This window comes from Staurois parvus, unplaced genomic scaffold, assembly GCF_062004578.1.
Source record: "Staurois parvus isolate SC_StPar_1 unplaced genomic scaffold, SC_StPar_1.0 ptg000672l, whole genome shotgun sequence".
In the NCBI taxonomy this organism is placed as follows: domain Eukaryota; kingdom Metazoa; phylum Chordata; class Amphibia; order Anura; family Ranidae; genus Staurois; species Staurois parvus.
In genome coordinates, this window is record NW_028318468.1 from 4,747,826 (window position 1) to 4,770,023 (window position 22,198).

Consider the following 22,198-nt stretch of genomic DNA (forward strand, 5'->3'; position numbering starts at 1 on the left):
TTGGATTTGTGCTGCCCTAGGCAAGACTAAAATCGCACCCCCCTATCTAAAGTTGTCCCACCCCTTCCTGTTTAGGGCCCACCCCTTCATCTGTAAACTCAACCCCTTCCACTTTAGGCTCCACCTCTTCCTATTAGAGCTCCACCCCAGGAGACAGACTGACAGGATACAGGAGACGGTCAGAGACTGCAGACAGGATACAGGAGAAGGTCCCCGCAACCCCTCCCCTTGCATCAGGATCCCCAAGTTCCCCCTCCTTAAATCAGGGTCCCCGGAGTCCCCCCTCAACATTAGGGTCCAAACCCCCTCCAAATAAATCAGGATCCCCTTTAAATCATGATCTCCTGAGTACCCCCACCTTATATCAGGGTCCCCTCCTTAAATTAGGTTTCCCAGAGCCCTCCCTCCTTACATTAGGATCCCAAAAGTCCCCTTCCCCAATACATCAGGGTCAGTCCTTTACATCATGGTCTCCAGAGTTCCCCCCCATCTTACATCAGGGTCCCCATAGGCAGTTCCTTTACATCTTGGTCCCCCAGAGCCCCCTCCTTAAATCCGGGTCCCCATAGTCCCTACCACTTACATCAGGGTCCCTAGAGTCTCCAACAATACATCAGGGTCCACCTTTACATCATGGTCTCCAGAGTCCCCCCACCCATAGACCCTCCCAATACATCAGGGTCCCCCAGAGACCCAGATCCCCCTCCTTAAATAAGGGTCCCCATAGTTCCCCTCTTCCATTACATCAGGGTCCCAAAAGTGCTCCCAATACATCAGGGTCCCCCTATACATCATGGTCGTCAGAGTCCCCCACCTTACATCAGGGTTCCTAGAGCCCATTCTCTTTAATTTGGTCCCCAAAAATGGACGCTTACCTCAGGGTCCATTCCATTCATTCCTCCAGGCAGCTACACGAACTGGAAGAAGTCCAGTCCTTGCCGCCCTCCTCCTCCTCTGAATGCCATGGTCTGGGGGTGGGGCAAGCACCTGATTGGTTGCTAAGACCACTGATGTCCTAGCAACCAATCACGTGCTTTCCCCGCCGACACTTACAACACAGGGCAGTGGCATGGCAAGCCGTCCCACCGCCTGAACACAGCCGAGCCATGCCCCATCCGAGAACACATGAGAATGCCACCCCGTCCGAGCACAAACGAGTCTGCCCCCCCCCCCCCTCCTGAACACAGCCGTGCTCGCCCAAGCAGCTGTGGTCCAACAGCAATAGAAAGGTGCTCATGCTCCAATGGATAAATAAGACACCTGCCTGCTTCACTACCAATGTGTTCAAAGTGAACCCACTAGTTACATACATACATTACATGTGCTAAATATTGCCACAAATGCTGTAGTGAGATCAATAATTTTAATTGCATTATTCATTGTTAAAGCTAAACTGGTGACCTGTAGGGGATTTTAAAGGGTCAGCTATGGAAAATTTTGGGTACTGAAGTTCATCGCCATTTTATGGACGCAAGCAATTTTAAGGCTCGACGACTTATATGGTTGCTGTAGCCAACCTTTGGGAAAATATAAAAGATGGCTAGTATATGGAGTTTGGATGCCCTAAAATTAACAAGTATATTTTTTGCTAGAAAATTGTACTTTATAAACTGTTGCATTACCTAGTGTAAAACAAACATTTGTAACTACCATCAATTTATTCTCCAAGGTCTCTTCTTTCAGAAAATATAAAAAGTACAGAGTCTGAATACTTAAATCTATGTCTGGTGCAAAACAAAATAACCACATCCAGAACTGAATCCCCTGAAGACGTCAAGTGATCGTGATGGCTTAGGGTAGAGCCTAAGTACCAGGAAGGAAGGAACAGAGATAGTGAAAATGCCAAATGCCTGTTTATTCTTAATGAGACGAGATTATTCTGTTATGCACCAATTATTGCAAGGGACTGGGGGCAGATACAATTTTATATACAATATTAGCCCATCCTATTTCCTTACCAGGTTACAAAAAGTAATGGATCATAAATGTATCAATACTGGGTTGCAATCATTTATGGCAAATAAAGCTTTTATACGGATAAAACACTATGTATGGCGATTTCTCTTTCTATAAGTATGGCTGAGGAGGAATGACGTGTGGGATGAAGGAAGTATTAAGAAGCAGTGTATAACCATTTGAGAAGTGGAATCATCTGACACGCTGAGGAATCATATTGGTCCTGTGAAAGGACGCCTGTGTTATATGACCTCACTTAACGGTTTGGTTATAAATCTCAGGTGAGAGCACATCTGGTGCTGGGTTTCACTAACAACAGTACATTTGGCACGTAAAAGGTGATGATTAGGAATGAAGAAGTAAAAGGCAGTTTATAATACCATTGTGAAGCACAGAAGATATATAAATAGGACTTTTTTAAAATGTTTTGGACTGTTCATATGATTTTTTGAAGAACACATTTGATTGTCTTTTAAAGGGATGGTGTACATTTTATATAGGAGAAAAAAATTGTTGCTCCCAAACTAGAATTTACTAATAAAAAAAAAAAAAAATTCACCACATTAAGTGTGGTGCTTAATTTGTACAATTTACTTATTATTGCATTTTTATGTTAATCTTCACTTTGAAAATACTTGTGTGGTTTTGAAGTTTTTTTTTATTATGCATTTTACAAAAGTGACACTAGATAGCACTCCTAATATAAACTTGTTTTCTCAATCACTTCCATCGACACTATAGAAGAGCTAATAAAAAACACTTTTAATTAATGTAGGTGCATGCTTTTTCTATAGCACATGAAATGGCTTTATCCAGAAAAGTAAACTAATGCCAGCAAGATGTTAGAATGCAAGAAACATGCTTTATCAAAGCCAAATATGCTCTGTAGTACTGGAGTAAGAATAAATCAGGATTCTCAAAAATACTGACATCTAGCTACAGTTAATATAGCTCGACTACAACTCTCATATGACAGCCATTTTCTCGACTATTAGACCGGTATGCAGGTCATCGTAAACGCTTAACCCATTGTTAAGTGTATTTTCTCAGTTCGAGCATGAAACTAGGCAGAAAACAGATTTACATCAGTTACAAAGACATTTGAATTAACTGATTTCACAATGTATTTGAAGCCTAATGATTCCAATTAGAACTGAAAGTGAAACTTTTAGTTTTAGATATAGTAGAGAGATTAGAACACTTGTCAGCTGCTGACATCTACACCCCCACACCATGGAGATTCACCCAGCCTGTTTGCCCTGGTGACTGTTTTCACCAAAAATGAAGGAAAACCACAAACTGAGCAGTCACTGGAACAGGAATATAAGGGAAATCTTCCAATGGGGACACTAGTCCTGTGAATATCAGGTATTTCCCTCACTTTGGAAGGATTTGTCTCTCACTCACTGTTGCGGCTGAGACTCATCTGGGACACAGATGGAAAAAATTTAAATGAGTTATACCCTCCATTACTCAGCTCTACTACTAATATCATATGGTATATGTACAAAACATGCAATGTACTTCTACAAATATAATATATGATCTATGAATAAGGAGTGATTACTAGGACTTCTCAGAATTTGTCACTCCAGTACTTGCATAAACTATTCCATACACTGTATACCCTAGATCGGAGGTATTCAACCTGCAGCCCAAGATGGCTATGAATGTGGCCCAAACCAAATTGTAAAAACTTACTTAAAATTTTTGATTTTTAAAAATGTTTTTGTAAATGTGTTTACATGCGAATACATGCAGCCAAAGAATAAAATTTGACAGTGTCTTTACTGCCCTTTATACGTTTTAATTTTCCAAAGGAAAACCCCCACTGTTTGCAAATCAGGCTTTATTCATATCAGTTTTCAGCAGCACCAATATTTGTGAGCAACTATTTTCAAGGATGAGGCACACAAAGGGCAAAATTAGAATCAAAAAATCTGACGGACACCTTCAGAATTCATTGAGAATTGAAACTCCATCCATCAAACTAGATATGGATACGGTATCAAAAACAGTGTCAAATATCGTTCGTTTTAGGTTGCCTCTTTTACGATAAAAAAAAATTACAAAAAATTAAGTTTTATTACTCAGATAGCTACATTATCTATAAGGCTACGTTCACACTAGCCTTGTGTGCAGGCGGCAGAGAGGCGTTTGGGAAGCGTTTTTACCGCTTCCCAAACGCCTCTGCCAATTCTGCACATTACAGCACATGGTGCTGTTCTAACGGGAGCGTTTGCGTCGCGGCAAAACGGACGCCTCTGGTCGAGTCAGGAGGCTTTGAAGCCTCCTATTCTCGTCTATGGTGCCGCTCCGCAAACGCCCGGCCGGCGTTTGCGGTGCGGTTGCGACGCGTTTGCGGGGCGTTTGCGGAGCGGTAACACCACTCAAACTGTATTATAGGCGTTTGTGGGGCGTTATTAACGCTCAGCAAACGCCTAGCAACCGCCACTAAACCGCGCATGCGGCGTTTGCCGAGCGTTAACGCCCCACAAACGCCGGACCAACGCTTGCCAAACGCTATAGGGGCGTTTGGCAAGCGTTGGTAAAACAGCCAAGTGTGAACGAGCCCTAACAGTGATCATTAACTTCAGTGATCTGCCCAACATTTTCTGCTCATCAGCTATCCTTATTGCTAGTGTATTATATGTGTAACTCAAGACAATTCCTCTTCAAGTTTGGCCCAGGAAAGTCAAAAGCTTGGACACTCCTGCCCCAGAAGGAACATATTACTGAAATGGGAGGAAAAAAAAAAACAAAAACGCAGAAAGATTGATTATGTGTGGGACCAATATACTGTACATTTTCTCTAGGAGAAACTGACTACTTTGGATTTTTCCACTGGTTGGTCACAGATTAAGAGACTGTAGTAGTAGGTTAAACTGTGGGAGATGTGTAAATATAGACAAAGTAAAAGCTTAGGGGAAAGCAGACGCTGACCCTAGATAATGCCTGAACAAAGATGGCACCTACTCCTGCGGGTAAAAATACTAAAGCGTTTTCTAATGGGGAACTCTACATAACTTTAAATTCTATATTTGCATGTTACTTGTAATTTGTGCATTAAACATGAAAATAAAAAAAACGGAGGCTAGGTCCACTTTAAGAAGGCAGAATGCAAGAAAATATGAAATGATTTAGTGCACGTTGACCTTTTAAATGCTCAGGTGCAAATTTATACCAACACGTGATTATATTTTATTCACTCAAAACTATTAAAAATTTGCCTAGGGCAAGTGTGCAACAGGTGATACCCAACAGGCATAGTCTGTAATAGATACTTCCTCAAAGCTGACAGATGTTTGAAAGTAAATCCATGCTGGTTTTCATCACTACGCATTAGGGATCCAGGGCATGGGCCACCTCTGTGAAGGGGAAATAGTACTGGGAAAATCTAATATATTTCTCACTTACTATGACATATTAAGTTAACACTGGTAGGCAATTTATACAAGAACACTCTAAACAGTACTCCAAGCAGAATAGAAAAAAAAACCCTCCCGTTATCTAGGATATGATTTGAAAGATTATTAAATGTATTTTAAATAAAATTTATCATAATCGCTAAACACCAGAGAAAAAACACAATGGAGGGAGTTTCTACATACAAATGGACTTGAAATGAGCATCAATGCACAATAGCGGATAATGAAAAAAGATTTTTTTCTTTAATGTTGTAAGGATACTCTTTCACAGACTAGGGTTTATGCTGCTGTCAGGACATGACACAAGAAACTAAAGTTGCAGCAGTATTGTGTTGTTGCCTACCTTGCTATACAATGTAGATGAACACAATTACAATTCTGCCAGGTAAAACTGTTGACATGTGCATACTGATTATGTATTCAGTCAATTGGCAGGAGATCCACTTTAAGATTTCAAACAACCAAACTTTAAGCCCTGGTTCACACTGAATCCGACTTTAAAAATGATTCAAAACCACGTCAGTGCAACTTGGCTGACATCTGTGCTACTTCATGCACAGAGGTCTATGCAATCCGCACCTGAAATTCCAAAAAAAAAAAAAAAAAAAGAAGAAGTGCAGGAACCTTTTTTTTCCCCCCTTAAAATCGGCACCGCAAAGTCAGTGTCACACTGATTTGAACGGTTCCATTGCGGACAATAGGGTGTGACTTGTCATGCCATTTGAAACGGTCTAATCACATAAGTCACACCAGTGTGAACCAGTGCTTAAGGGGAGAGAAGAGCCTGTGCAAAAATTATATAATGAAGTCTAGAAAATTTGTCAATCGGTATTAAATTATTTGGACGTGCACCAGCAAATGTCAATTACTAATGCTTACACTACATGTTACCGGATGACCCTGGTTAAATCAATATGAATTTACACCTGTGCAACAAAAGTATTTAACTGTTGGACATACAAGCTATAAGCAAATTCTGCCTTTTAGTTAAGTTCCCATTGACACGGTTAATTTTTTTAGCCATCTGTAAGGGCGTAATTTCTCCCAGTGACCACATGTGTAAGCAGCATTCTACCCACTGACCATGACACGAATATATCATGAGTAGTAGATAGAGCATTTTTTTTTATCAGGGGTTCCCTGAGACCAGAAAGTTATTTCAATGGTTCCTCTATGATGAAAAGATTGAAAAAGGCTGCTTTAGTTGACAAACAAAAAATATACAACGATATCCCTATCCCTGCACTGCTCAAAAGTCAACTGTGCTCATTTCAAACACAAATCCTAACAGTTTACAATACAATCTTGATATCCAGACAAGTGGAAGACTGATACCACCTAACAGGAAAAAAAATATGATTTTGGGCACAAGATTACCTTGGGGGGGGGGGGATTTACTAAAACTGGAGCACTCGGAATCTCATGTAGCTGTGGATAGTAGCTTCTAACTTCAGCTTGTTCAATTAGGCTTTGAGACAATAAAACCTGGAAGACTGAGGTCCCCACGAAGCACAAGGTGCTGTAAGGAGAAGGGTCTGATCCAAGATATATCTTGAATAAAGGTTTTGACAAGGTAGAGCCAGCCCATACTTTTTTGAAAAAAATAGACAAGGCTGAAAACTGTTCTTTCCAAGTGCTTAAGTTCTGGTCAAGTACGCACTGTAAGAAGGCCAGAATGCAAGGCACAGAGCTCTGGGGTTGAAGAAGTGCCTGTGTTCACACCAGGCAATGGAGAACTTCCAGATAATAAATAGTAATTCTTTCTAGAATTGTGTTTGGGGTTTTTTGCTTTTAGTAAAATAGGAATGACAAACACCCCTCTGTTCTTTAAAGTGGAACTAAAGGCAAACTTTTTTTTCTATTTATGATAGAGTAAGGGAGAGTTATAACTCCTTTCATTTCTTAAAATGTTTTTTCTTTGCTGTCGGAGTCTCATAGGGAAGATATCTCTTCACTTCCTCTTCCATAGACAAAACAGGACACAAGCGAAAATGCCTCCAAAAGTGAGGGAATGTCGGAGTATCATCTTTGTCACTATAATTAGTGTCCCCACTGGAAGATCTCTAATATTACTGTTCTGAAATTGACCCAAAATTTGGGATTTTCCTTTACTTTCATTTTGGATGATAATGGTAAATGGGACAAATAGAGAGGGTGAATCATTCCAATGGGGAGTGCAGACAGCAAGTAAAAACTGACAGGAGTTGTAATCCCTTGCTTCTCTATCCAAAAATATTAAAAAAAAAAAAAAAACACCTTTTGACTTTAGTTACACTTTACGACTGGAGTTTTAACAGCCATGACATTTAAGCCAGTGACTGAGAAGCAGGATGGAAAGAGGCCAAGAGCAGTAGTCTAAGTGCATGTGTACCTACTGGGCCAATTTGGTGCAATGAGAACCACAAGTTTCCATTTCTCTATTTTACAGAGCAGGTAATGCAAAATTAGCACTGGAGGAAAGGCATAGATTAGAGATCGAGGAATTATCAAAGCATTCAGTGCCAGAGCTAAAGGATCCTTGGTCCTGGTCACAGACAGACGTAACTCATTATTGAATCTGCAGCCAGAATATTCACAACGGGGGGTCCCCCATCTCTGATATATCTGAAAATGGCAGGGTGAAGAGCACGTTCACCTTGGCCCAGGCAGTGATGGCTGAGGCAATACATTTTCCAGTTGTCCACTCCCGGGATGTAGAAAGCAGAGTTTGCTGAACAGTGTTCTTCTATTTGTAAAAGGCTGATTCTTTCAGGGCTGCATAATTCCTGGTGGCATCTTGGTGATTGGCATAGGCCACATCCATGGCATTGTCTGACTATACCCCGATTAAGTGTCCCTGCAGAGGAGGGGAAGGTCCAGTGCTTCAGAGCAAGCTTTATCACAATGAGCTCCAGGATGTTAAGGGAGAGCTTGGCTTCCACTGACTACAATGTTCCATGAACTGTGAGAGATTAAACCACTTTTCCCCAGCCTGAAAGACTGGCATATGTTATCACTTTCCAGTGATCTGGAATGAACGACTTTTCTCCATTGTTAAGGCTGGGCTGGAGATCCACCAAGATAGGAAATGCTTTGCTTGGCTGGATAGAAGCATGGGTAGAGAAGAAGTGTGCTTGTTCCATTGCAAAAAGAATTCCGGGCACAGAGAAGAATTATCTTGTGGACGTTTGCAGATAGCGGGGAAAGGAGTCCTTCAGAAGAAGGTCATCTAGATAACCTGTGACCTACATGCCCTGAGTTTTTAGAATGGTGAAAAGTGGTGCAAGGACCTTAGTGAATTTGAAAAGCAAAATGGCAGTGTGCCAAACTGGATATGATAGTCTCTTAATGCAAAAGCGTATAAAACGCAGATGAGATGGATAACTGGGAATATGCAGATAGGCATCTTGGATGTCTATGGATTCAAGTATTCCCCTTGCCTCAGAAAGGCAATAACTCACCTAGAAGGCTGCTTGAAAAATTTCGGAATTTGCAGGTATTTGCTCAGCAATTAAGGTCCTGGATAGGGAAATTTCCCCAGCTGGGTTATGGCTTTGTGAACAGGTTTGAATAGAATCATTTAAAACTATCCTGTAGAGCTAGTGCCACAACTACTCCCTGGGACAAGAGATGATTCAGAGCAATCTGCAAATCTGACTGTTCTTGGGTATATTTTGGCTGATTTGAGAGCGGAAAGTGGTGAGTGATTAGAGATTTGATCTCTATATTGTACCCCTTTGAAACCACCGATGGAACCCACAGCTCTGGGACACAGAGGGAGGTAACAAGATGTCCCTGGGCACCTGCATTTGTAGGCCAAATCTTGAACCAAAAGGAACTACTGAACCTAGGTTTTGAAGTGGATTGTTGAGGTGCTCTGCATTTCAGAGAGAGGTAGGGACTCCTGGGGGGTGGGGTTTGAATCTTCCACAGTGGAAGTAGAACTTTCTCTCCTCTGACATCAATATTGAATTTGTCAAGTGCCTCATCAAAGAGGAGACCGCTTTCAAATGGCATGTGTGTACACAGGCAGCTTAAGTTTACCAGACCTTGAGCCAAAGAATTCTGCTCATGTGAATGGAAATCAGAGACATTCTGGAGACTTGCGTCGTAACTTGTTCTAGGGCATCCACACAAAATAGTAGGGCAATAGGTAATTTTCTCAGTTAAAGTACGGTGCTGGAATAAAGAATTGTGTTGGTTCATAGCCCTAGCTGTGGTTTGACAGACAGAAATTGAAGCAATAGTTGATTGCAGAGCTGGGCCTGCAAATTTAAAACTTTAAGAGCATCTCAAAACTTCCTATCTGCAGAATCTTTGAATGAAAGAACATCTTCAATTGATACAGTGAGATGTTTTTTTGTGAGATGTTTGTTTAGGACTGAAAAGGCAGGGTCTACTATTGGAACGGACCACTTTTTTGTGAACTTTTTTTTTTTTTTTTTTTACTGGCTAGAGCTCAGCAATGATTTTTGGAAGGTGGAAAAACTTTTCTGGATTGACCCAGCTTTCATAAATTGCATATTCCATGTATTTGAGAATGGGGCCAGAGGGCCATGGCAAGATTAGGGAAGTTTCAAGTGTGACAATGCTGAGAGCTTTTACACACAACATAGTGAGCATATGCACATTGGCAAGAATATTACATGAAGGTTTCAGGTTCTCTTCATTCCCTTCTGCATCCACCTCTTCTAGCCCAGGCATATTGGGATCCAACTTGGGTAGAGATGATGGAGCATGATGTTTTGAGTTCTGCACAGTGATGACTGTATTAAAACCATTAGTAGTCCTAAAAATTGTGAAATAGTTGCAGAAAAGTCTGCATTAGTCAGGTAAGCCACTTGCGGCATGCCTAAGATAGAGCTAGAAATGGAGGTAGACACCAGTTGTAAAACTGGGTCCTGCTCCAGTGCAAATGAAGTCTTGTCACTTTGTGACTGGGTGTTCGGGCCTTCGGCAGAGCATAGCTTATGTATTAGTGTGTGGAGAGAGGGTAAGCAAGTCTGAGGATGAGTATGTAGCAACCCAGTTGCAGACCATCCTGTAGCCAAGTCTTTGTGACAGAAGGCAGCATCTTACCTCTAGGTGGCAGGGGTGGTAGATTGTGTGATCTTTGGTGTGTTACTACACCTGGTCATTCAGCTGATACCAAGCTCTGAGTGGTTGAATTTTAAGCACAAAGTCTGAAATAAATTCCAAACACAATCACAGTTTTCTATAGTAACAATCCAAGATACAATGTTTCCCTGTCTTACCAGTTCACATAGCTGGTTCATAGATAGGGTCAGTGTGGGCACACACCTGGAGGGGTTTTCACGGTCTCAGTTTCATAAGGATATACCGCAGCCCTGGACTTGTTTAGCACCCTGTGGCTAATTAAACATGTTGCTCAAAGAGCAGAGGTCAGTACCTAGGAAGAATCCAGTGCCCAAATCAAACAATACAAGCTGTCATTACAGTGCAGGGTCCAGGTACAGTTCACAAGGCTTTATGGAGGTTGCACTGATCCAGATGCATGGCTTTTATGCTTATATTAGAAGACAGTGAAAGGTTGTTTGAAGAATCTGAAGAGAAAATAAACTAGTTGAGCTAAGAGTGATTTCTTTGTAAGGGAGCAGTCCATCTTAGGCCACTAGCACAAAAAAGAGGGGTTGGGTTATTTGGGGAGGGCACCCTCAGGGCAGTTTAATGAACATGAGATGGGCTCCTGATCAGAAGCCTTGACTAAAAGCTGTTGGTAACAGATCGGTCAATGTGCTGAGAGAGAGTGGTGCACACACACACAGCACACAACCTCTTCCCACCATGTACACATATGTGCAATTGCTGGGCATTAGGGCTCACCTTTCTTGCCACCATAAATATGCATTACACAGCAGACTAAAACATTACAGGCTGGGACACAGCACTGCGACGGCAAGAAATCAAAGCTAAAACTGCCCCTTTACAAATAAAGTTTTCCCATTTGTGCCCCCTTACAGCCTCCTTAGAAATATCATATGTGGTATGAGTAATTTTCTCTACAAGATCAATTTATTAAAGATCACAGGGGAAAAAGGGATGGACTGCACAGAAGAAAGATGGTTTGAAAAAAACCAAACCATGTACCCACTAGAAACTAGCTTATAGAATATTTTCCCTTTACCTGAGAAAGAACTACAGATTTTCTATTCAACACAATAAGAATGAAGGCCTACTACATACAGAATAGCATAGCAATGTTTCAGGTACAGAAACAAGACCGGTTTAAAAAGTATAGTTTTTGCCTAAGGCTATACACACCTGAGCACTCACTCCCCCCCACCCCTGCCCTAACCCAGTAAAAATATTTAGTAAATCCTTGTTTCACTAATTCTATGAAGAGACTACATAAGGCATGATCATGCACTGGAAGACATTAATTCCAATCAAAGCTATATTTTTATGTGTCACTGATTAAAAGATTCCTAAAAAAAAAAAAAGTCGGAAATATTATATTCCTCATTTTGAATCCATTTCAAGGTCTTCAATGTCTCTTGCAAATGCTCTAAAATTGTATTGTGTTAAAATAGCTTTATGCAAAAATATCACAAAAATCAAAAAAAGAAAAAAAACACTAGGTGAAAAAATGTCATACAACTGTTAAATTGATTTGCTGAGACTTCAACCTGTAAACTTATTGTCTCAGCTTTTTTCTTTAGAATACCCACAAAAAATGGAGATGGATTGTATTCTTGTTAGTAGCTGCCTACTTAACTTCCTGTTTCACAGCCCACTTGATCCAGTCAATACATTGATAGATGAGAAACTCAGCAGAGAGTGCTTCCCACATTTCAGCACAGTCATTACATAATGTGTGTGGGTGTGTATATATTAAAAAAATAAATTATATTTATATTATATAATATATACATATATATACACATACACACACACACACACACACACACACACAAATATATATACATATATATATATATATATATATATACACACATATACATACATACATATATACACACACACACAAGCAACAAAATATAATAGTGGACAGCAAACTTTGTTACAGCAACGATTGCTCAGTCAGTAACAGTAAAGTCAGTCCAGAGAAATCATCCTTTTTCAGGTAACACAAGTTATTTAGTGTAGGTTAGTGAAGTCAAACAAACATGAACGCAGATTGTATGGAATCGTACTATAGATAATATATGCTACTTAATGGCCCCCTCAATGTATTTAAATATATGTAGAACGGTGCCAACAGAATTACAGAGGCATTCTTGCCTTTCTTTTACTCAACACAAAAAGCTCCTTGGGGGTCATCCACACAAGCAGCATGCACCTGTTTCAAAGAACAACATACTGAAAAAGGTGTACTGTTAATAAAAATGGTGCAATTCAAGTTAGCCAGGTACCTGTTGGGAGTACTATGAACAAGGCCTTATCCCAAGTGTCTAAAAGGGCATGTATACTTATTTTTCTTAATTTGAGGTATAGATGTATAGAGAAAGTAAAATATTATATATATATATATATATATATATATATATATATATATATATATATGAGACAGGAGTGACTTATGGGGGTGGGGGGGACCCCTGTGTCAGCTCATGTTCCCTTCATTATGTTTAACCCACCCTGTACCTGTTAAGGGGTACAGGGTGTGAATGTATATTGTGTATTGGTGTGTTGTCCTTTGTTCCCTTTGTTATCTGCCATGTGCTACATCCCATTGTTCTGTGTCTTGGTTGGATGGGGCGGGCTGATGATGTGTTTCCTGTAGCCTTCCCCACTGATGGGGCGGGCTGATGCGTTTCCTGTTCCTGGCTGTGTTTCCCCGCCCTGTGTACATATCTTGTGTTTTGTGTAAAAATAAAGGAGTTGACTTCCTGTCTTAAGAAGAGTCCAGGTGCTGTCTTATTTCCTGCATGATCAGCAGGTGCGGTCCGTGGATTTGTGTTCGGACAGGGAAGCTTCAGTATAAAAGGAAAATACCCAAGTGTGGACTGGGGTCCGGTTCCGTTACAAAATATATATTACACACATATACACACACACACACACACACACACACACACACACACAAAGCGGGGTAACGCAACATCCCCAGTACTCCCCTTTCCTTCACACCCCTGGCAAACTGTTCAGCTACAGGGGCAGAGGTAGGAAGCCTTGTACAAGTTCCCAGTATCTATAATCTGATCTTACACAGGGAGGAAGACTTACCTTTTGTCCCCATATGATGGCATTGGACCAATCTGCAGCAAAAGTGCTGTTCCCACATGCTCCCCATACCTAAAAGACTGTCTTTTTTTTTTTTTGCTCCTGGTGGGTGGACAGAGCTGTAGGAGCAAAGGAGAGATTACTATGCACTCCTAAGGAGCAGCCAGTAAATTAAACTTGTCAGTTTGCCTTTATTTCTAAAAGCACAGGTTTGCTTTATATCCCATTTGCAGTGTTCACTAAAGCCTTATTACAGCCCTATCACAAGTCCTCTTCCCCAACAACACAGGTCTGCCAGCCCCCCCTTCCTCAATGAGCAACCCCTACTGCGCTGCAATTACCAAAGGGTGATAGAGTTGCTGATTATAGTGTTGTAGTTGGGGATGATAAATTATGACTATATTTTTCAAAACATAGCATTCATTATTTTAGGTACTGCAGAAGTTGGCTAAAATTATTACATATGGACAGAAGGAAGAGCAGAATGCTGCAAAAAACAAAAGGTCAAGCTTGCAAAGCCTTATAAAATACGACAACTGATAGAAGAAGAGATATGATTTTTTTTTCTGTTTGCCATGAAGAAATTGTAGTAGTAAAAGACTAAGATGCAACTGTCAAATTAATCCCAGAGTAGCTATTGTAATTACATCCTGTTACGTGCCCTTAAATTTGTCAGATTCGAAAGATATGTATCTATGCTCTGATAAAAGCTGTTCTATCTCCTGCAATCAACCATTTCAGGGGGAATTGACATCTATTCAAGCAACACCTGTCATGTCAGATGACAAACTATTTCCCATAAGCTTCCTTCTGTCAGTCAGTCATGACAGAAGTTCCAACAAGAGAACCTTTTCACAGCAACAAATATTACAGCAGAAATGAAACTGGACAAGACAGCAACTGAAACCTCTAACAGTTTTCTGTGAGCCACTCAAAAGAACATAACTAGTATGGGTAAATTTAAATAAGCCTTTTGTTTTGGTATATATGGACACATCACTTATCAAGTGCTTGGAACTAGTGCAGTCTATGGAGAGCCTCTTGACCATCCCATATGGAGAGCCTCTTGACCATCCCATATGGAGAGCCTCTTGACCATCCCATATGGAGAGCCTCTTGACCATCCCATATGGAGAGCCTCTTGACCATCCCATATGGAGAGCCTCTTGACCATCCCATATGGAGAGCCTCTTGACCATCCCATATGGAGAGCCTCCTGACCATCCCAATATTTTAAGTCCCTACCTCATTTTTTGGTAGGGATGCTCATAGCAATGGGGAGTCACTAACCGATATGTAGATGAACTTGTTTCTACCACTGTAACCAGTGTTGCTAAGCCATGGTTATTCTGGGCATTAGTCCGGGAGATAAAACCGTGTCCTAAAAAAAAGTCAGCCATAGATGGATCAAATCTTGGCCTGTTCAGCAGGGACGGAACAGGATTCCAACCATCTATGGGCAAGCAGACTGCACCCAATTCGATTATTGTACAACTTGGGTACCATCAGCCTGTTGGATTGTTCATGAGATTATTGCCAGCGACTGCAGCCACTAGCAATAAGCACTGTGTTCTCCCAGCAGACACGGCTCCTGCCTCTAAATAGGGAGAACATAATAGCTCTGAGGGAGGGATTCCCCCATTAACACTGCCTGTGTTGGTGGGGGTATCAAGTGATTTTCTTTCATGTCATATACAGTTGTAAAAGCAATCCTCACCCTAGTATGATTTTCTAATACAGTCAGTCTCAAGCTGGCTAGAACATTTTCATAAGGTTTGTACAAACAGTCATATGAAAATGGTCGGTACATTCAATGACTTGACAAATGTTCGAAAGTATTTCAATATTTTATTCGCTTTCAAGATTAGATTTTGGAGTGATTGTAATTTCCCAAACAAAAACCAAACACTTAGAAATTAGTTTTTTCAAGAAAAAAAATTTCCTAATGATTACAAAATCGATTATGTTATTAAAATTATTACAATTTCTACCTAAATTCTACTAGTGTATAGTCGGCATTAGGCTCTGTGTTTAAAAGAATTCTGGCATACTGCATCTTTGATGCACTCTAATTAAAATGCACATTCTTTAGAGTTCAATGATAATGTGCGTAAAACACATGTAAAACATGCCTAAAAAACAATGCACCAAAACAGAAGTGAACCAACCCTTACCATATGTAAGAAATACTCAACTTTGTTCCATTGCTACTATTCAGATTTTATCCTCCAGCCCAAACTTTCCACTACAGGTGCAAAAAACAGCACTTAAAACAAATGATTAATGAAGCCAACTATTTTAAAATTAGAAGAACTGTGTAAGGCACTATCTTGAACTTAAACTGGCTATGTAACATGCACAAAGCAAGTTCAGTATAAATTTAAAAAAAAAAAAAAAATACTCCAAGTCAAAGTGTTTCTTGGAAGGTCAGATCATTTAAAGAAGTAATCTCACTACACATTTTTTCTTCTATTCCCCAGTGTATCTAGCTTGTCTGATTGCCGAGATAGCGTGATTGACAGAGGGCCTCCCTACCCCCACCTCTTTCCAACCATGCACCTAGCAAAGAGATGAATATTTATTTAGCTGGCTGATACCACTCTTTAGTAACCAGGTGCTTTGCCAAGACAGAATTCTTCACTAGGTATGCATGTGGAGAGGACATGTCAATTCCCTGTTACAGTACCTGCGTCTTTAATTAGTTGCTAAGACACAGGCAGCCCCTGTCCCACAGAATCAATTAAACTGGCTGTGCCCGTGTGGCAGGGCCATCTGCACCCTGTCGACAAAGGACACAGTTCAGCAGGGGTTACCTGTGTCTTAGCAACAAAAAGGTGCTCAGAAACAGTGGCCACCTGCACCTTAGCAACAAAGTATCCTTTTCTTTGCCCTGAGCAAAAAGGACATAATGAACCCATGTTACAATTTTATATGGGTATTGTTAATACAATCCAGAGAAAGGGTGCAACAGATATTTTCAAGTACCAAAATTTCTTCTCTCAGGTTTCTTAAAAGATATCCTATCCACAACAAATATATGAATTATGGAGCTGCTTTGCCCACTCACAAGGAAACAGACTCGCTTGACGTAAAGCTGTCACTTTGCCCAATCAGTAAAAAGTAACAGGTCCACCTGTGCTCCCCCATTATCCAATTTACTACCATTTGAACAAATCGCCCAATCCCCATCAATCCACAAAACAATGTTCCATCCACCATGAGTGGTAGGCAATCAAGAGAACCTATTACTGACAATTTCCCTTTACAACAAACCCCACCAGCTACTTACACAAAGTGCAATCAGCACATGGGCACATATTTACATAATGCTTTCTCAACAGAAATATACACTTATACAAAAAAAGCAGTAATTAGACAATCCTTACCTCTTCCCCTGAAAGATAATATGCAGATAACAAACCGCCTACGAAACGGATATTGACTTCAAAGACAGATACTTCTGCATTCTGCAAAATATAAGAGGATAAATGTTAAGTCATGTACTGTACAGAAAGTTAAAGAGCACACTGTTCTCACTTAAGAAATGCATCTTCTAGTACCAATGCTAAAAACTTTCCCAAATGATGTAGCGGAGTCAGTACTGCCTTTCAGTCATTTGCATAAAAAAAAAAAAAAAGGACGACACTTAAAGGCCAGTCAAAATACTACACAAGTTCATTCAATCTTCTAATTTCAGGGCAAGAACAATTCTGTTTTCTATCCATGGCTTTACAATATTCACACGTTAAGCATGATAATTTGGTTTAATCCCTCTCTGCTTAACCACAGTTTTAAATATGTGTCAGAAAACATGGTTCGTTTTGGTTCAAAAATTTGTATTGTAATTTAGGCAGAATAAAAATAAGGATTTTATACATAAAAACAAAGCAACCAGAATATAAATTGCACCGCACAACAGAAAACTCTGTATGCATAGTACCATCAAAGGTGGATTTATTGGGTCTTACTATATTGTTGCATCCTAAAATAATGACATTCTGCTTTACTTTTGTCCTTCTGGAAGGTTTGGAGTGTTAACGGGTGGTGAAAAAAGGGGAAAGAAGACTTGGAAAATCTTTACGAGGAAGGTAGAGAAGAAACTGGGGAGGAATAGAGCTGGCCATAGATGGACTGGACTGAAATACTGCTGGTTCAGCAGGAACCGGACAACTTTTGTTCTATCGGCAGAATGGATGTACAGAATTTGATAGGTCAATCGACTTCTGTATAACCAGTCTGTCAGGGGTTTTTTTCATCCACTAAATCGCTGCTGGCTATAGCTGGCAACACTAATCATTGTATTCTGTCAGCAGGGAAAGCCCCATCAGCAGAACCAAATAACGCTTTGGGAGTGGGTCCCCCATCCACCTTGAACCTTCAACTCACTGGTTGAGCGGGGGGAAAAAAAAAACCAAACAAAACAAAAGTATAAATATAAGGCCTGCCTTAGGCTACATTTGAACCGGCGACTAGTGCTGATGCAAAGGACAATGGCAGGGCATGGGCAACTTCTGATTCCTGCAGCTGTTTCTGCTGGACGTACTTTGTGAGCTTCCAGCAGCGATCACCACAGGTAATCACTGGCTGGGCAGACAGACAGTAATAGCTGCTGCCGCCAACCTCTCATTGAAGTGTACCAAGCTTGGCAGCCACTGCTGGCCACTTAAAGGTGGCTGAAACAGCTGAAGGAATCAGTAGTTGCACATGCAAATGTAGCCTTCAAGAGGGGAGGATGTAGAAATGTAAGATTAGGAATGCATGAAAAACCTATGTATGAAAAAAAGGCAAGTGGTAACAATGATGTAGTCTCAAATCATGGACTTTGTGTCAAAAATTAAACACATAACAAACTAGCTAGATACATATTGGAAGAAGTATTCTATACCTATGGGTTCCAAACCTCACCTGTCTAGAATGAGTTCAGTTCTTGGTAAAATGTCACTGTTGAGCCATATTTCTCTACTTGATGACCGTCTTCACTGTGTTCCGTGGTATATCTAATGCCTTGGAAATTCTTTTGCACCCTTCTCCTGACTGATAGCTTTTAACAATGAGATCCCCCACTGAGCTTTGGAAGCTCTCTGTGGACCATGGCTTTTGCTGTAGGATGCGACTAAGAAAATGTGAGGAAACCTACTAGAACAGGTGAACTTTATTTGGGGTTAATCAAAGGCCCTTAAATGATGGCAGGTGTGTACTGACTCCTATTTAACATGATTTTGAATGTGATTGCTTACATCTGAAGACAGCTATATCCCCAGTTATAAGAGGGTGTGCACACTTATGCAACCACATTATTTTAGTTTTTTTTGTTTACTTCCATCACCTAAAAGATTTCAGCTTGTTTTTCAATTGAGTTGTACAGTTTATAGGTCACATTAAAGGTGGGAAAAAAGTTCTGAAATAATTCATCTGTCTCTTTTTTTTCACATCAAAGCAACCTGACATTTTAACAAGGGTGTGTAGATTTTTTATATGCACTGTATATTACAGTGATAATACCACAAGTGTTGGTAAAGTCCCCCTTTTTTTTTTTTTTTTTTTTTTTTAAACAGGTTTATACTTACCTGACCTGTACAATAGAACTGCACAAAGTGGCCTCAAACAGCTTCTTCTCGAGTCACCCGCCAGAGTGCCTGGCTCTTCCTCTTCTCAGTGTTCCACCATAAGAATTCACTACCTATTGTCGCACACCTGCATGCGTGATCCTAAGCGCCACTGCCTGTGACAAACAGTGAGGCTTGGCCCCACCTGCCACTTCCTCGTCACACGATTTGACTGACAGCAGCGGGAACCAATGGCTCCTACTGCTCTCAGCAAAGTTCGGAAAAGCGTGGAGAAGAGGAGAGAGATGCTGCAGACAGGCATTGTCGCTGGATTGAGATCGGGCTCAGGTAAGTATTGGGGAAGAGGGATACACATACCTAAACATAAGGCAAACAATGTTTAGGAATTAGAACTACTTTAATTCATTAAAACAAGTAGTGCAAAATCGTGTGGAATCAGGATGACTCACAAGAGGTGGAAATGATAGCATAGGCCAGCAGATTACATTAGAAGACTGACTCTCCTGGAAATCTACAGGTCAGGCAATCTATAAAGGTCTGACCGCAACCACCCCAGCTGCCTGCTTCAACATAGCCTCAGAGGAGGGGGTCCCTTTTGCCTTTTCATCTTAAACCCTGACCCGAAACACTGGTTATCTGAAGTTAATATTTTGAAAAACATGGCTTAGGAAACTTTTTAGCAGAAACATGACATTTGTATTATAAAACAATTAATATTTACAGATGAAAAGCTTTTGCTTTCCAGGAAAAAAAAAATTGTATTAAACTGTATCTAAATTTGCTTGTTTGCTGAAAGTTTTTCTTTAGATAAAATATAATTGAGTGGTATAATCCAAATATAAAATTAATAGAAATGTATTGAAGAACAAAGCTTTGTCATACTTCCGTAGCTTTAAAATGGATATGGATTTCTTTACAAGATAATGAATATACACAATTACTATTATCAGTGAGCAAATCTAATGATGAAACAAGCAGGAGTTGAAATACAATTACCTGCAAGCAGGCACGTTTGTTTTTGGTACAATCTAATGACCATGATAATGAAAATGTACTTTGGGTTTCAAAGATATGAAATATGAATGCATTCCAATTAAAACCACATATATAACACTTCTACTTACAAGTCTCCTTTGAAACACTGAGAATATTGCAAGATTAACTGATAAAACAAACTAAAAGTTTAGTAAGTGGTCAAGCTTGGGGCATGAGACTACTGAAAACTTCTAAAGCCATCCATAGTCGGTTCAAATATCAGCCTGCATGGGCAGGCTGAAGGTACCCAAGTTGGTTGATCAACTTAGGTACAACCAGCCTGTTGGATTTTACATGTGATTATTGCTAGTGGCTATTATAGCCATTATCAGTAATCACTGTGTTCTAGCATGGAAAGCTACCTCCACCCGGAGAACACAATGGATCTACGTGAAAAATTCCTCCATCAATGCTGACTGTGGGGGGGGGGGGTATCTAGCGATTTCCTTTCCTTCAACCACGAAAAAATTGCTCCATCTTTGGCCAGCTTAACCAGTGCGGATATAAAAGAGCAGAGGCTATAGAAGGCTTAAAAAAAAAAATTAAATCATAACTTCAATGACTGCACCAAGCATTTCCAGCCAATTTTAGTGGCAAGCAGTCAAGAGGTGGGGTTACCCTGTGACCGTGCCCCTTCGTTTCCTTTAGCGGAGGAGAGAACAGCCCATTCTTAGAGCTATAGTGAAGAAAAAAAAGCAGGTAATTGCATTTAAAAACAATGCCGGGTTTAAATGCAATGACTGGCTTTTTTCCCCCCCTGCACTATAGCTCTGAGAATGAGCTGTCCATCCTCGCCTCCGCTAAGGGGCAGGGTCACCCAGTGACATTACCCAGTGACCCCACCCCTTAGTTTCCCTTAGCGGTGGAGAGGACGACAGCTCATTCTTGGAGCTATAGTGAAGGGGGGATAAAAGCCGGTAATTACATTTAAAAACCGGCTGTGACATTTAGCAGTATCTCACTATGTACACTGCTCTTCTCCTGCCATTCTCTGCCCCCTCCCATATGCAGTACACACTGCCCCCTATTGGCTAAAAATTTCCTATTGTCAAAATGCAGATAGGGCTATTTTCGGCTGATATGTTTCGACCGCTGAAATTTTGGTGCATCCCTAGTTAAAACCCTCCCTTACTTTATCCAAAATGAAAAGTATTTAGTTCCAATTTAACTACTTCCAGACAGCTTGTACAGGTATTGTCACGTACTTGTACATCGGCACCTATTTCTAGGTTCAAGCTGCTAATGCATGCTCCCAGCTTCATCTTACCGACTCCTGCAGTGATTGGACAAAGCAAGAGCATGTCAGCAGTTTTCAGCCAATGATTCATGGCTGAGACCTGCTCTGCTGATTGGTTGTATCCAATCACAGCCCAGAGCCCTGTGTGGACATACACACAACAGTGGGAATGATCTGGGTATTTCTTCTCTCTGCAAAATCAGGGAGAAGGAACAAACAGATTTTTAGTAAAAAAACAGCACATATAAAAATGCAATAACAGGTTAGGCACACACTTAACCCGTTGATTACCATGAGATATTAACTCCTTCCCAGTTACTGACATTAGTCCAGTGACAGTATATAGTATTAGCACTGATCACTGTATTAGTGTCACTGGTGATGTCAGTGAGTCTACCACCCACCCAATGTCAGATTGCCCACAGCACTATCACAGCCCCACTATAAGTTGCAGATCACCACCATTACTACCATACAAAATACATATTACAGTATCCATACCATAGTGTAGACATTATAGTTGCATAGTTAGTCTGGCTGAAAAAAAAAAGACAAAAGCCCATCTAGTTCAACTATAAAAATAAATAAAATAAAAATTATAATCCTACACCCACAGTTGATCCAGAGGAAGGCAAAAAAAACCCAGAAAAGCATGATCCAATTTGTTCCTGCGGGGGAAAAAATTCCTTCCCATAACTATAACTTTCACACAAACTTTTGGGAGCTCAAGTGGTTAAAGGTAACACACCTCAAAAACAATGCTTTCAGTACAGTTGCAAAGCTTTTAATAT

General features: G+C 40.5%; 1 protein-coding gene across 1 annotated transcript in view; it reads right to left on the reverse strand.

Moving 5' to 3' along the window:
* MAN1A1 (mannosidase alpha class 1A member 1) overlaps positions 1-22,198 on the reverse strand; it is a 154,850-nt gene that overhangs the window by 117,858 nt on the left and 14,794 nt on the right. Inside the window, exon 2 of the mRNA XM_089652188.1 lies at positions 16,955-17,035. Coding sequence (XP_089508314.1) covers positions 16,955-17,035 — 81 coding nt within the window. The remainder of the gene's footprint in view (positions 1-16,954; positions 17,036-22,198) is intronic.